This window comes from Hirundo rustica, chromosome 1, assembly GCF_015227805.2.
Source record: "Hirundo rustica isolate bHirRus1 chromosome 1, bHirRus1.pri.v3, whole genome shotgun sequence".
In the NCBI taxonomy this organism is placed as follows: domain Eukaryota; kingdom Metazoa; phylum Chordata; class Aves; order Passeriformes; family Hirundinidae; genus Hirundo; species Hirundo rustica.
The window spans coordinates 35494336-35511815 of record NC_053450.1 but is presented as its reverse complement, the minus strand read 5'-3'; the positions used below and the strand labels follow the sequence as shown (position 1 = coordinate 35511815).

At 36.4% G+C, this 17480-nt stretch overlaps 1 protein-coding gene across 4 annotated transcripts in view; it reads right to left on the bottom strand.

Annotated features, from left to right (window-relative positions):
* PDE7A (phosphodiesterase 7A) overlaps positions 1-17480 on the bottom strand; it is a 72469-nt gene that overhangs the window by 32915 nt on the left and 22074 nt on the right. For 2 of the 4 annotated variants that reach the window (XM_040075240.2, XM_040083499.2), the window contains exons 1-2: positions 8740-8883; positions 2048-2108 (exon numbers count right to left, since the gene is read on the bottom strand). In XM_040075240.2, the coding sequence (XP_039931174.1) occupies positions 2048-2108; positions 8740-8799 (121 nt within the window). In that variant the 5' untranslated portion in view covers positions 8800-8883. Of the gene's footprint in view, positions 1-2047; positions 2109-8739; positions 8884-17480 lie in introns of those variants that run through there. The other 2 variants (XM_040058543.2, XM_040066866.2) reach the window with 1 other exon arrangement.

Here is a 17480-nt window from a genome sequence, read left to right as displayed (position 1 = left end):
TCACATTTCTTGCAAAAAATTGCAATGGAATATACTAAACCTTGAATCTACTCTGATATGAATGTTTCTACATACCAATGAGTCCAACTGTTCAGCTTTCAGGCTGGTCTTTTTTACAGTCCATTTAGAAGTACAAAAATAATAAATATGTAAATAGTTGCTAGCTTGTACAGTATAGTGCACATAACATTTGGGAAAATCAAGTGACCTCTATTAAGTGAGAAAATAATACAAATTTATCATATAATAATTCAAACATGCCATGAGCAATTTTTTGTTTGCTTGTTGGTACCCTCCTCCCCCACCCAAGTTGGAAGTCAATCCTTTGAAAGATTTACTGCTCTGAATAGCAGAACAGCATGAATGAATTATGCCAGCAGAGTTATACTATTCATAACAAGCACCAATCTCATTATGTAATAATTAATTCCAAAGAGAGTACAAGTGAAAAATTAATTTACTTAACATCATGTTCTGAATATTTTCCAGTTCTACCTATGAGAACAGTGGAAGATTTCCAAGACAAATTAGATTTTTCTCTCCATTCAGATGTATATACCAAAAACTAGAGGAAGACATGCTTTGCTTCTCTCTAGAATTACTTGAGCATTATCACAAATCCTTCTGTAGAAATGATGGGCCTAACTACTTAATTTTAACTTCTGAAAACAAAATAAACCGATTTACAATAACAACAATAAAACCCAGCAGCTTTTTCAATACACGTTTAGAATCCAGCATCTTCTGTTCTTATCTTAACAAATCCCCAAAGTAATTAAACTCTCTGATCAAAAACCTTTCATCAGACAGTCAGAGCTATAGTTTTAACAACTTCACAAATGCAAAAAAATCAAAATAACTGGAAAAAATGTGAAGCTGCTGCGTCAAAATTGGATTTTTATGTATATATGACCATATATTCCTACATATGTAGGTTAGGACTATAAATTCATATACATGCATATAGCTAACAACTTTAAATTCATAGACATTTCTGTCTATGAATTAGACAGAAATGTCTATGAATTTCTGGGGGCTTTAACATGTACAATATACCACTAAACTGAAAAGACTCGGGGCATAAAAAGACATGTTCTGGCTGATTTATTTGGAGATGGTTAAGAATTTGTAATGAGTAGCTGTTGGTGCGCACTGAGCTGTGCGAGACATCATGCAAGCACTCATAGTCCAGAATTTCAACACAAATTCATAGCTCACAGTGGCTTAAATTAAGTGGCATCATTTAGCAGTGAAACAGACTTAGAGCACATACACAGTCCCCATGCCATCTGCACCACCAGCAGTCTCCAGAAGAGGTGCGGGAAATACTGAATCTGGCAGCCGGATCTGCAAGAGCTTTGCATCTTTCTCCTCTCAACAAGTGACCTCAACTCCTTCTGTGCACTCACTATCACAGAATATCTCCCCTGGATGCTTTCCCCTCCCAATACCATTCTTTCATTTGAATTTGGCTTTACCCTTTGTCTCCTTGCTACTTTGGAAGCACTCCTCAGTAAGCTCACTGAACTACTCAGGCCTGTTAAGCACCCTTTCCCTTCCAAAGTCATCTTCAAGGATTAATGAGAAAAATATTGTTTAAAATAATATTGTTTCAAGAACATTTCATAGCCCCAGTACTGAAGTTTTTAAGAGTGTGGTAACTCTCCAGCAAGTGTTCTCTCAACTACAGTTTTAACTAGCGAAATACCATGCAGAGGTGGCAAATTCCACTGCAGAAAGATCAATCATGGAGTCACTTAGAAAACTTTACTTCTACCAAACACATTGGTTTAATCATAAAAACTTTCCTTTTTCTTTAATATAGGAGTAAAACATCCTACACAATGTTTAACTCAGGAAAAAAGGCAAACAACCAAAAAACCCAAATCAACAAGAAAGAACACAAACTCTTGTAGAGATTCTAACCAAAATATTATCCAGGAGAAAGAGAATGGTAAGTTTATTAATTCAACAGAGATATAAAAAAGTTTTTATTTAAATCAATCCTAAATGTTGGAACTTGCAATATAGAAAATGGTATGCTTACCTAGCATACGAATGTACAACGCAGTTTGATCAGAGCTGTCATAGGAAATTGCTCCACGTCTCTGAAAAAAAAAAGTGTATTTTAAGCAAGATAGAAGTAAATAATTTTTAAATTGAAATGAAAATGAAGTATTAATTGACCATTTTCATTTTAACTCAACATTAATTTTAGAAATTGTGTGTCTTTCATGCGAAATGCATCTTTCAAGTATTTATATCTACTGATTCTGCTTTAAGAGGGGACAAAGTAAGGGTAGGAATTGGTAGTGAAAAGATTATAAAAAGCAAGATCAGAATGTAGTAAAAAACACCCCCATACATTTACTTCTAATGTTCCTCAGTCATTCTTCACAACAGAAAAGACATAGAAGAAGATTACACAAGACACAAGAAAGTGCTTCTCATGGCCTTCTAGAACACCATACTCGAAAAAAACACTGGCAGTTCCTGGTTTGTATATCTACTTTTGCCATTGGGGTACTTCCATCTTCCAAATGCAAAAGATGTAAAAGAACTGAAATTACACCATTACTGCAGCCCTAGGATGCCACATGCTACTTTCATTCTACCTTGTATTTTCTGTAGGCAAAGCAAGGTATCACTGGGGTAAGATGTTATACATAAAGGCATTTCAGAGAAAGCCAGCAAGTAGTATTGAAATTTGATGATAAAAGTTCAGAAGAGTCATTAAGTTATCCATGTACAACACTGAGATACTCCCACATACACAGTATTTCTTACCTACATGGGACACATATGTTTCTTATGTGGTAGTTATAATTCACAAAGTTTCCCACGAGGTGGTGAACTGGTCCTCTAACAGCTAAAAACTGGAGGAATGTTCTCACCGGCATCACCCAGTCTGCAAAGCATGACTCCACCTAGCACTCAGCCTCACATCTTGCCTTTATTGTAACATTGACCATCTTCTGCCCCTTCTTAAGGCCTTCCTGAATGTTACTTGTTAATCCTAAAATTAGAGGATCACCTTCACAATCAAACCCCCATTTTGACAGTTCAGAACATTTTTTTTTACAGAAATAAGATTTTTTGTGGGAGGTGCACATTAGAAATTCTTATCACCCTTCTCTGTACACCACATTTCTTTCTTACACTGAGGACAGTGAAGTCCTCGATGTCACCAAGAGACACCATATGCCTTTGAGAACTTCAGATAAAAGTCAGCCTGGTGGCAAACAATCACCCATTTTTCATTTGTGCATCAGGAACAACACTCCCTCACAGACACACAACAGCCTGAAAAATGCACGAGTTCTAAAGATAAGAAATCAAACCATGGTAGGAAACGGAATAGAAAAAATAATGTTGGCTTATTTTATTCAAAAGAACTCTGAAGGAAAGAAAAATTACGTGGAAAGGCTGCCATGCATCTATCCACAGAACAAGCTGAATGAACCCAAAGTCAGACTAGAGATTAATAACCTCAACCACCATGATCTGTACAAGTGATGCGCTGAAACTCCAAACTCCTAAGTTACACTTTTTTAAAAATATGTTTCATTCCAAAACAAAAAATGAAACATTACACTTGAACTTGTAGAAGTTTTTCTCCAAAAGTAAGCTTAATATGCAATTACAGAAGTGACCAAAAGACCTAACTCCAAATGAGGTCCAATAAGAAAGAAAGAACTCCCTGTACAGAACTTTTACATTGTCTTAGTTTTTGTTCTATATTTCCTTGGAAGATCATAAACCATGCAAATAATTCCTCAATATATGTTTGTACAGCATTTCTCACAGCAGTATGCATGTCCCGATGCCGAAGGCAGCAATACAACTCATTAGCCAGAAAATGATACTGATTTCTCACTAACATTTTCAATATTTTTCATTAAATTTGCCTTTGAGTTTCAGAAAATCTCAGCTGAATATATTTTCCATAGCCTAGAACATTTCATATCACTGACTAGGCACAATCAGTGATGTAATTTAGTGCTAACTTGCAATTTGCACCTGTCTATCACAGATTTCTGGACATATCCAGTATAGTTCTGTAATCTAATACAGGAGAAACCAAAGCACACATGCAGCTAAAGACCCACGTACAACTGGAGCATTAGTCTCCAAGAAAGAAAACAATATACAAAACTTTACTGAAAAATAACACCTTTTGTTATGTCGATTCTAAAATATTGCTTGCTCCCTAAAATAAAATAGTTAGATAAAGCAGTATATATAAAGTAGCGCATCCATGTATGATTATCAAATACAAAGCACATTTTTAAAAACATACAGTAGTTGCCTATACAGACAAGTGATTTTGCTCTGCAATGATATATTTGAAACAATCAAATCGAGTAAAATCACCTTAGAAAGTTTGGTTCTCTAAGGAAAAATAGAGACAACTTATTGTATAAATTTCACTAGCAATACTACACAAATAGGACAATTTCAGCTAATTCTGTTAAAAGGGCTGAGGTCTCAAAGATATTTATTCAGTGTAATTTGTTAAATAAAACAGATAAGAGGAAAAATGTATTAGCAAGTTCCACCAACAGATGAGTGGTCAGATCTTTTACCTTTAGACCAGTCAAACAAGTGAGGTACAGAGAGCTGAGCACCATGGTGGGCCGTCAGAGACAAAGGACAAAGCTAATGGTACAGAGGTAGCAACTTGTGATAAGTAAACTAATAATATTGTACTCATCCAGACACAGATTGCTTTGTGTCAGCTTACCCTGCAAATACATAACAGACCATCTACTGCAAGTTGTGGCGCATCACCTACTTTCCCACTTCAAATAATACTGTCAGTGCATTTGTTATTCTACCCCCTACAGTACTCCAGAAAAATGCAAGGAAAAAGGCAGAGAGAAGTAATTTAACACACCTTGTACGTGGTTCTTTAAGATATACTGCCCAGATTCCTCTACTCAACCCCAGCAAACAGAAAAACCAGATTTAATCCTTCAGCTTTCACTGCGATATGATCTGACAGACAGCAAATTCATAAGAACGATAGCAAACATGTCTTGACGAACTAAAGTTACTATAAAGCACTCAACCATTCAAACAATTTAATCAGCAGGATTTTACCCTTGCTGATGACCAAAAATGCCACCCTCCTCATTGATAATCAAAGGCCCCCTCTCTGTAGCTTATACCAACACCATATTTATCCTAAAAATACACCTTTACTTACACAGCGGAGACAACCACAGCATACACTGAATCACTCTACAGATATCTTGGATCAGAAATCTTTGTGGATTAAGACTGACTTCTGGCACCTCAAGATATTACTTGAGGTTGTCATGTTATTGTCAATATTTTTAACTCATTTAGCATAAAATTTTATTTCTAAATCTCTGCGCCACCTCTTCAGTCTACCTGAAGATTTGTACTTGTTAATAACAATATTGACCCTCTGTGCAAATATCAAACAAATAAGCACCATTCCAGCAAGCAGACAGAATTATTAGTGCTCAAAGAGAACCCTATTAGGTCTGTATTTAGGTAAGTTCTGTTCTCAAGAACATGGACAACTTGGTTGGTGGGAATGTGCTGGACACTAAGTGATTCAACAAATTCCTCAAATGATTGGGTGAGGTTCTCAACTGCTCTGCTTCTCTCCAGGCATGAGCACAGACACCTGAACTGTTTTGCTTCAGAGGTGAAGATGGATGTCAGAAAGATGACTGGGAAAGATTGTTTGTACTGGAATTTCACTTTCAAAGCCTCACCTTAAACTTCAGTTTCACACTAGAGTATCATTTATTCTTCCAAAGGGCAATACAGTAAAAAAGCTTCCTTTTCTCCCTCTCTTTTGAGACATATTTGTGTGTGTAAAGTGAATGGAAAAAGTTCAAACTAAATTGGAAGATCCACTAATCCTCTAAGAACAACACTGATACAAGGACTGCAAAAAAAAAATGCAAAGGGAGTATCTACCAAAACTTAGATTTAAGTCAGATCTCTCTGAACATCTTTTCACAAAGTATAGAAAGTTACTAAAGGCCACGCAATGGGAACAATGTGCCAAAATAGCACATGGATAGATCTTCAAAGGGAAACCGCTTCAGTGATGCTTGGGAGTACAAGCATTTGCATGTACCACTTGGAAACGGCGCACCTGCTGCTGTTTGTGTCAAACAGAAACGTTTCCATTGATGTATCAGTTTTATCACATGGACTTCCCAATCTTGTTGAGAGCAGAGCACCAGCATTACTGCTGGGCACTTCATTTCGGCAAGCCTGTGGACTCTAGCAAAACAACCCCATGTCTCATTCTCTAACAAAACCTGCTAGAGCTGTCAATCTTCAAAATTCAGTACCACCCATCAGAAAGAACCATGCATGCTTTTTGATACATGGCCCTCATTTTGCTACTCAAGTTGTTTATTCAGAAGCTGGGAAAGAAAAGACACCAGGACAGAGAGCAACACAGCCAGGCAGGTGTTTTTATGTACCTGACTTTCCAGTCCAACGCCTTTGCTGAACTACCCAGAGCATTAGTCTCAACTGCTCTGAAGACAAGTGTGGAGAAGTTGTTGTACCATGGCAACTGCAATGTACTGGTTATGCTGCCTCAAATATACACACTTGGAAAGCATTTAAGATCATAAGACAGTTTATGAACTAGAAGCCTTGAGAATGACAAACTAGTTAAGACCTTATTTCTCCAACTGTTATTAGATTCCAAAAGCAAGACTCATGTATCTTAAGACTTATTTCAAGTTTTTAAAAGTTCCATGCTAAGATTCAGTTTTCCAAAAGGTGCCATCAACTTTTTAGCTCACTAAAGCACAGAAAAATGCTCCTTACAAGCACTTAAATTGACGCTGAATTCAGGTAAGCCACTGCAAAATGGTCCTACTACTATTTAAAAATTTCACTGAAGTTCAAAGCATTACTCTGAAAGTTTATCAAACCAGTCAGAAAATATCATTAATACTGTCTTCCTGAAATTTAAACAGTATTAAGAACCACACCCTTTCCTTCAAATAGTCAAATGTGATAATTTTAATGTTTTCTTCCATATAAAGCTATTTTACATGATCACCTCGCAAGATAGATGGCAACAATTTTTAAACTTAGCTATTGCTTGAATGATAATTATCAACGTTAGTGATACATGTATCTCATAAGCATCTGTAAGCAATTTCTTCTTATATACCTCAGATGTATATCATGTGGCATAACAGTTATCCAAAGCTTTATCAATATAAAAAAATGCAAGACTTAAAAATATACAGAACAAAAGCTCGATAATTGATCAGAAAGAATGTATAGTCAAAAAAACCCCACAAGCAATTGGTTTAAGTGAGGACAGCAATGCACAAGGGTATTGCCTATGGAAACAATCAGAATAGCAGAAAGACTAAAGAGCAATGGCAAAATAGGTAATTGGATGAACAAGAGAATACTAATTCTTTAAAATAAACCACCACTAGCACATGTAAAAACACAATCATAAATAGCAGGGAATTTTATGCCTAACTGTACACCATCAGCTACCTGGAATTCCTATTTTTCCCCACCTTAAAACAAACTGTATCAGACAATCCTTGAACAGGTTTTTTATGTCAAGTACTAAAAAATGCAGCAGTTCAACAATATAACAGTAAAATGCAGATGATGTACTGGTCTAGGACACAGGCTGTAAATCTGTAGAATCTGCCTTCAGTCACAAGCGAAAATCCATTGGGTTTCCTGGTCTTTTTCTTGATGTGACAAAAGTCACAAGTGCTAGGAACTAAGCCTGACCATTTTTACTTATAATAAATTTAGAAACATGTTATTGGCAATGACTGAAGAGTACAGGCATGGATGCCTGGCAAAGCTTGTTTTCACAACAAACTCAAATTCATGCTTGTTCATATTCTCCTGTTAATTGTACAATAATTTTAGAACTGTGTATCAGTAACAATAACAAAAAAAAATTATCTGTAAATGCATAATCTATTTTTTCAGTTTCCTTCATTCTCTCCAATGATTCTGGCTCCCCTTCATAATCCTACACTTAAATTTATTCCTCCTTCTGGAATTAATTCCAGATCATGCAGTGAGCTATGCTGAGAAGAGCCTGGTCTCATCTCGAGACAGCAATCTCACCTATATTTACTAGCATAAATATCTATTATGGGGATATTTACATTCTTTGGAATGAGAGAGTAAAAACTTAATTCTAACATGCATTTGTCAAAACACAGGGATCTCAGATGGAAAGACGACATAGTAAGTAAAGTAGGTATTTCACATAAGCAAACAAAACTGGTATTTCCACTCCTGCAACTCTGAAATCAACAATACAAAAAGGATATCCTGTCCAGGAAGCAAAATACACTAATTTATGTTATTCTCACTATGTTAAAATTGTTTTTTCTTATTTTCAAAAAGACTTTAAAGTACTATAAAATTGCAAATCTGCTAGTAACAGAGGCAAGCCAACTCCTGCCATTCAGAAGCCATTTCAGATCCCTTTTTTATCCCGTCTCCTAACTGGCACTGCTACAAACACACACTTTCCCACTTCAAGGCAAGCAAAAGTCAAGGGCTACAAAATCATGCATGAACACTTAAGAAACACAATCTCAAATGGAAAATGATGTTTCCAAAACAGATTAGATTTTAAAAGGAAAAATATGTACTCATGAAGTTCTTAATGACTTGTTTTCTCTCTGACTACCTTTTAAACCCAGTTAGTCAAAATAGATTTTAAAAATGGCCTACCTTAGAAGTAATCCATTTGATAAGGATCAGAGCCAAACACCAGATCAATGCAATTCCCATTGGATCACCCCAAATACCTGAAGCATAATCTCCCCCCGATGGCCACCAGTGCTGAAAGCAGCAGGGCACAGCAGTGAGGCACAAGGCAGGCGGCAGCTGTCACCTGACAGCCCCTGCAATGTGCTCTGCCCCGCTCCTCTCGCTGGACTCAACAAGAAAGTTTTACAACCACAGGACATGGCAATTAGTAAAACCTTACTAAACACCACAGAAATGCTAAAGGAAATGTAAAACCACGATTACATCCTTTATCATCTTTAAATACAGCAAAGTGTGCCAGACAATAGGTTCAAACTCCAGTAGTCAAAACACCCGAGCTAAGTCAGGATACTGCCTTGCCTTCAAATGCTACGAAGAGCTCTTTTCCAGCAGAATCTAACACTTGTGATATTCACAAGTTCCTTTCATCTCTGTTACCTGGAGAACTGCTACGAACTGAACTTCAAAACATATTTCAAAATCGATTTTATAGTAAAGTACTATAAATAATGTTAATGAAAGTTAATGCACCGAATATGTGCAATTGTTCAAACCAATTGTGATTGTTTAACTACTTCTTTTGTCCAGTAAATACTAGGCCATCCTTCATACTGTCTTTCTAGCCATTCACACTCATGCCTGAACTGGCGTGGGGCTGTCATTTATTGCTTCAAGGGTTGAACCTGGCTACAGCCTCCCTAGCCCTTCCCAGCATTGGAAAGCAGTCTAACTTCCTCCAAGAAGTGCAGCAAAGTGGTCCTGCATGCTTGGTGCAGCCTTGAGATTCATTCTAATTTCTGTTGTTTTAAGCTGACAAAAGTGTTTCATTTTAGAAATACAAAACATCTCAAATACTTTGGAAAAAAGGGAGCTACAGTGGAGGAGAAAAAGGAATAGTGTAGGATAATGAGGAGTATCAAAAGATGAAGCAAAGCAAACAGGAACAATGAGGTGATTTGCTTCAAGACTGAACTCTCCTCTGAATAAAACTCCAGCATAAATAGCCTTATACTCTTTGAAATGTCAAGCATTCCTCTCTGTCTTCACTATTATCAATCCCTGACAAGTTTCCTGTTTTCCTTCATGTGTTTCAAAACACATGAAGATGCTCTTGGAGTGTATGCATGGTCTTGCCCCAGGTGCATAGAGCAAGACTTTCTTTCACCAGTTTCAGAAATACAACATTATCTTAGAAAACAGAACGACACAAAGTGATCACCCTTTCCTCTTCTGTCTTCCACCATTAAGTGATTTAATCAAGAAGCTTTCTCTTACTGAAAGTTTTCTTAAAACTGTCTCATGCATAAGTTTAATATGAGAACACAGAAATAAAAATATTTGACCACCTGTTAAGCACCACTACACCATTATTTGTTTTTATTACGGCTTGGAAATGGAAGGATTGTTTTGGCAATACTATTTTGAATTTGGAGACAGTAAGATCAGAAAAGTACACTGATTTATATAAGTTTAAGAAATCAACACAGAAGCTAAAGTGCTCCTTTTGGGGAATGTGCTGCTTTGAATAATCCATTAACAATTCCAGAGTGAAAGTAATTATATCTTACAAATATGTGGAAGAAATTATTTGAAGTTATTAGTAAGTATGGTAAACTAGTAGGGTGAAGGCTACATAAAAATGAGGTAATACTAAATTTCATCTTTGTTAGCATACTCCCTGTTATACTGCCTCAGTTGTGGGATTGCAGGGACCCTTGAGCTGTGGACATCACCAGTCTCAGCTTCATCTTGAAATTAAGAAGCACACCAAAAAGCATAGCTATCATACAGTGCATTGTAATTTTTAAAAACTGGGGAAGTTGCTAATGCTATTTCACTTTCTTTCTTCTCTTTCTCTTTACTGCTTTCTAACAGATTCTTTTTCTAAAACCCATCTTCTTGATGTCTGCAGAGACACCATGTTTGGTAAAGCAAGATTTACAACACTCACATACAAATTGTTACCTATTCCTCTCTCCTTACCATCAGCTCACACGTACAATTGCCATGTCTTACCATTTCTAAAGAAACAGAAATACCTCAATGGCTTCAATACAGACTTGATGATATGCAGCACTGTAGATGCATTTAAGCAGTCAAACGCATGTTTTGCTACAATTTTTGCATTTAATGAACAAACCTTTCTGTGCTATTCCTGATAAGACAAGCATGCATTATCAACACAGCAGAAAGGAGTTGGGGTCCTGCAACAGTTGTTGCAAAGATTCCACTAAGGAAGTTGCTAAAGGTACCAGTTTGCTCTCACTGGGAAGCAGGCATCACATGGGACCAGCTCCTACCCATGCAAAGTAGCTCCCCCATTAATACACCGTGATGATTTGTAAGGCTCCAATTATTTCCATACACACTCCTAGAGATCTGCAAGGCTCCATGCAGAAACTCATTATCTCCTATTATGTACTCTGTTATTTGAAGTGCACAAAACACAAAGTACCAAATACAGGATCCCAATTTTATCTGTATATTTCTAAATACCCATCTGTTCCAATACCTTTCTATTTTTATTTATTTTCCTGAAGTTCATCAGCCCTGAGAAATGACTCAGGGTTGCCTTACAAAGCTTAGTAATTACTGTTTGTGCAGAAGTGTCTTTAAATGCTTCAATCCCACAAAAAAAAAAAAAAAAAAAAAAAAAAAAAAAAAAAAAAAAAAAAAAAAAAAAAAAATCAGTAATACTTAAAAGAAATCCAGACTTGAAGCAAGAGCACCAGATTTCAGAGACACTACTGGGTCTCAAATGATGCTCCATTTTAAATACAGCAGGGTTTCACAGATCTCCATCACCACCTGAGTTTTTATGCTAAAGTTGGAGGCCTGTTGCTTATCAGTCCTACTTGCCAGAATGACCTGATTTCATGTGCATGCATTTGTACACCTGGCCCAGAAAAGAAATCTCCATGGAGTCTCCTTTGCCCTTCAAACATCCCCCCCTTCCAGAAGAGAAGCCTGTGGCACACTGATTTCTAGAATATACTCCTGACTGACCTACTACCGGCTGTGAACTTTACTATATTAGCAGCATGCAATGACAGTAGAGGAATAAGCCTATCATTTACAAATTCATCAGCACACAGTGGAAAATATTTCCATGACACTCATTTCCATCTTTTCTTTGCTTTTCTCCTGGTCTCATATATCACGTGTGATCTTTCTCTTCAGCAGACTTCACTAAAAAAGAATAATTAAATGGTAATCTGTGAGTATTCTTGTAACAAGTGTAGGTAGCTACTGCTGCAGCCCAACCCAACCACTAAACACTGCACTCAAGGAAAAAAAAAAAAAAACCACACAAAAAACCCACCACCATTAGAGATACTGAGAGCAGAACTTCTAGAATTTCACAATGTATACACAATGACCAACTTTTACAAATGCTACTTCTATTTACATCTTAATTTAAAATGTTATCTAAGCATTTTACTTCCAATGCAGCTTATTTAAAAGATTTGCCACGTTAGCCTAAGTTACAACTAGGTACAAGATTCCAACTACTCTAGCTGTTTATTAACAAAATCATAGAATTGTTTAGGTCTGAAAAGACCTTTAAGATCATCAAGTCCAACCACTAACCCAGCACTGCCAAGTCCACCACTAAACCATGTCCCTAAATGCCACATCTACACATCTTTTGAATAATTCCAAGGACAGTGACTTATCAAAGATACATATAAGCTAGCAAGCCATAAGCAAACATGAAAAACTAAGAAAGTTAGCAAAATTCACTTTCACAACCACAACTACATATAAATTACCATTGCAACTGCCTGACTCAGGTCAACTAAACTCAAAAGGCTGGTTGATCTTAAACCAAGGGCTGAGAACACCAAAACATGAACTTTGAAAGTCAAGCACAGCTACGAATCCAGAGGGCAGAAACGGCACCCTTAAAAAACACTTTTCAGTTTTAGAAATCTTCCATTTCAGCCCTCAGTAAGACAGAAAAGGAAAGAAACCCCCCTTAGAAAATATACAATTCCCAATGAATGAATGAAGTCAACAACTTGCATTTCTGGACCATCACCCCATTCTCTGAATTTTCTGTTGCAACTGCAACATAGCAACAAAAAACTATCAGGATCATGCTATGTATCCTTTATTTCTAAAAGGGATAAGAAGTAGTCTGTATTTTATAAACAAATAATATAAATCTTTGTCCAAAAAAGCACATTACTAAACATTTCATTTTTCTGATGGCTGTTTTAAACTTTTCCTCTTATTTGCTCAATATCATGATTTTGTTACATGTCCAGAAATGGACATGTAACACTGAAAAAGGCAAAACCATACATTATCATAGTTGAGGGGTGTATAAGATTAAACACCTTGAAACAGTTTACTTCTTTTTAAAATTATTCTTTTGCAATACAAATTAGAACACTCTCAGTGCCTCTGTCATATCATGGACTTCAGTTTAGCTAGATGTGTTTTCATAAGAAAAAGTGTTAAATGGTATAAATTGGCCAAGCATCAAGCAATCCAATTTAGATAATTTAAATGCAGAAGCTCTGAAATTTACTGTTTTAGGTAAAACAAATCATCAGAAGATTAACTAAAATTCTACAACACAGTATTCTTTCTCTGATTTATTCAGACAATACATTTTCAAAGGACGCTTAATTACTAAGGCATTTTAGGCCTTTGTTTAAATTCACAGAAGTAAGATTTCTGCTTCTCTCCAGAAAAGAGATTTTTGGAAAGAAGTTACATACCACTTTTTTCAAAGCCTCTTTAAAGAAACAAACAAACAAAAAAGTGTGAAAAAGGACAAAGCTGATGCACATATATTTGTCTTTTATTTTTTAGGAAATATTCATTTTTTAACCCTTGGATGTAGTGAGTCTTACCACCTTGGACAGAGAACCATATTAGCAGTTGTACAGATGCTCAGTCAGGATTGGTCTACAGCAGCCTGTATCTGCCCACCCCTGCTGGCAGGTACTGCCCCCTTCTCATTCACAGCAGGAAACTGCGCCAATTTTAGTGCTCGATACAAATACCTTTATGTGTGATTTCAAAGAGTTAAAGAACTGTACAATTGTTACAAGACAAAGTTCTATCGGGGTCTCAAGACTGCAATCCACTCAGTAAAGGCAGACTGCTCTGAAGGTGAGATGCAAGAAGTTGAGTTTTAGCTGCTCTGAGTTACTGTGTTGCACTATTAAATACACCTTCAGCTGAATGGCTTCATCCTTCCCAACATTCAGCCAAGTCTGAATGGTATACAGGAACCAAATAAACAGTCGTTTCAATTCCCACGTACTTCACATATTGCAAGTAACCCAGCTATGTAAATGAGAACAGCTGAACAGTAATGTGTGACAAGGAAAGCTACCAATGTTTTAGACTTTGGAATAAAAAAATTATGTTCTATTTCTAAAGCATATCCTTTGAACAGTGAAAGATCATCTTACTGTGCTATATTTAAATGGGAATCTAAAAAAAACCACTGAGTTTACAATCTCACAGAAAAACATGGCAAAACTGTCAACACACCACAACAACCAGAAACAAAAATTACAGAACTTAAAGTCACAGAAGTTATATCTTATAATTCTTCACAAATTATCAATAGAAGATACAAAGGACACAACAAGTCTGTCTTCTAAATTCAAGGTTTAAGCTTTTTGCCTTGGAGAGAAGTTTTCCCAATAATTTTAGGCTTATGTGAACACCACTAGCTCACCCACGATTCTTCGGAGCCTCCAGAAGCACGTGTGTGTGGAAAGGGGGAGCACAGGAAGCACTCAGGGCCTCCACACACAGCAGCTCATGTATGAATTTCTACAGATGGGTCTGTCCAACCCATGAACTCAGAGAAGAGAACAATGCAGTGCAATAAATGAAGGCTAAAAGGCACAGGAACAAGGTACAATGGGAGATGCTCTTTTTCCCTTGCTCCCTGGGCTTCTCTCTCATTCACACGTGAAAAGGAAAAGGAAATCAATAAAATTTATGGTAACAGCTAAGAGCCTCTATTTGACTAAGTGATGGGTACTCCCACAGCTATGAGGGCTCACCTCTTTCTAAGCCTAGAGTAATATCTTCCTGCCTGGTTCTTGTCTAGCAAGTTTTTCTTAATCCAGCACTGCTAAAAGCTACCTTTAACCCCTTCATGCACACTTCAATTCACTTTGTAGGAAGCATTTAAAGAATAGTTTACAGAAAATTAAAATATTCATGTTTATTGAGACTCCCCAGGCAACACAGCTTCTATTTACTTTAAGCAAGTATTTTCAATTTCCAAATCTCATTTAAAAAAAATAACAATTCCCACAGGGAAAAAAGAAACAAAACAAAACCAAACACATTTCAGCAGCTCCCTAGGCACAATGGCATATGCTAAAGCTCCAACAGTATGTTAAATATTAGAAAGGCAGTAATAAAATCATCTTTGTTTCTGTTTCTTTGCTAGCTACCATACAAAAATATTACATTGTCAAAAAAGATTAAATTTCAAGGGGAAAGCTGGAAGACTCACTTCCACAAATTATGCAGAGACCACAACAGAACATCTGAAATAAATGAAGCCTGGCTTTCATTCTCTTTTTTTGTGATTATTTCCATTAAAGTAACTGAGGAACTACAGAGGACAAACACTGAAACTGACTACACCATCTGTTGTAAAATTCACAAATCAATATTGTATTTAATTTATAAAATGACAGCAAATGAAAATAATAATTAACTTAAAGTCATCATGGGGTTTATGAAAACTAAAGGTGTCAAAGAAGATCACAAAAAGGCAAAGCATAAAACTAAGAAGACACACATGGTACCACGGCATATGAAATACAGAAAAGATTTACCAACTACATTCAACTTTTCACCTCAAAAAAAGCCCCTAACATTTCAAGTGAAAAGAAAATCCAAACAAATGAAATTAACAAAAAACCCAAAACAAAAACCGAACAATAAAACAACAAAAAACGCCACACACATTGTATACAAACCCAAATCACAGCAGTTAGTTTCTGCTACAATGTTCTTCCTAGAAGAAATTCATCTAGAGATGCATTTGCACTACACACTTATTTCAGAATTTGCTTACCCACCAACCCAAAAATGCTTTCAAGTCTTCCAATTAAGGATAAACTGACCAGTTTCAACTGAATTGGATAGGCTGAATTTCAGCCAAACGCCTTAAACTTGAAGAAGCTCTAATGAGACAGTAAGCTGAAAACCCTAGTCTTCCCCATGCCACACACCTGCCATTTCCACATCTTCCCTCACTTTCCAGGCCATAATATATTATTGCCAGCTCCCCACCTTTCATTTTACTGAGCTATCAATACAATCCTCTTTTACATACTTCTAAATTCTCATTCTCTGACCCGTAATAGATGCAGATTTCTTATAGCAAATGCTTTAAAAACTTGCTAATGAAGTTCAATAAAGATATTTTCATGCAAACCTTATGTTTTACAGACATTTACACAGCTTTAAACACGTAGTTATTGCCTTGCATTAATATTCTGTTAGCATGTGCCAGCAATCCATGCATCCAAACACTTTTCATCAAAACCTGAATCTACTTATTTTAGCTTCTCACCCACTATAGATAAAGTTGACCCTGAAACAGAGAGAGCTTTTCAGTAGTGTTGTGCTTCATGTCTGCTGGTGTTGAACTGAAAAGACCACTGTGTTTGAGACTGAAATACACTGAAAAGGTTCAGTTCTCCATTACAGAGATGTCAGTGTCAGAAATATTTTTCTGGATATAAAGAAAGAGGATTTGTTTTTGTTTGGTTTGGCTTTTTTTCTAATAGGTCAGTATTAAAAAAGAAGTAGCTGACAAAGGAACAGAAGAATTATAAGCTCAAAAGTAATATAAAAAAAATCCAAGGCAAAAAAACCTATGTATGATTGCAATCCTGTTATGGGAGGCATGGAAGGAGGTATGGAAACAGGAATACAAAGAAAGTGGTCTATTAATAGATTAATACATTTTTGATACACTTCACTGCCGACACATTGGCATAGAAAAAAAAAGGTGGAAAGTCGGAGGACAAAATCTAGAGACTTCTCCAGCTACAACTAATATCCTTCTGCAACCTTCTCTCAAGTACTTCCTCATTGTACACACTCCTCATTATTGAACTCGAGTGTGCAGCACTATCACATTTACAACATTCCAAGACCACCTACAATTAAAAACCACTTTCAAATACTTTTTCTTACAGGGATTTCACAGCACTAGATCTCTGAATTTAACACGTCATTTTTGAAGGTAACAAGATGCTACTTTCATTGTCAAGATTTTAACACTAAACAGAAATCGAATTAAGCATAGAAAATAAGCTATTTCAATAGGATTTAAAATATTTACATTGTAAAATTACATTCCATTTCTATTTGCTTAGTTACCCTGCAGAGATGCTGAAAACAGCCATATAATTATTACATTGTTTCTTAAAGAAGCAAGAATTGTAGCGGTACCAACAAGAATGTTTATCTCTGAAGCTCCTTGCCACCCACTGGACACCTGTCAGTCTTGGCACTGGCCTTTATGCGCCCATGTAAAGGAGATTTTGCATGGCATAGCCCTCTCTTGACCAAATTAGGCTAACCTCATCTGCATTGACATCAGTGCCTACAATTTTGGAATCTCATCGACAGAAATAGCTTTATCACAGGGCCCAGCATACAAATTAAGCATCTGTATAGGGCATGCTGAACTTGTG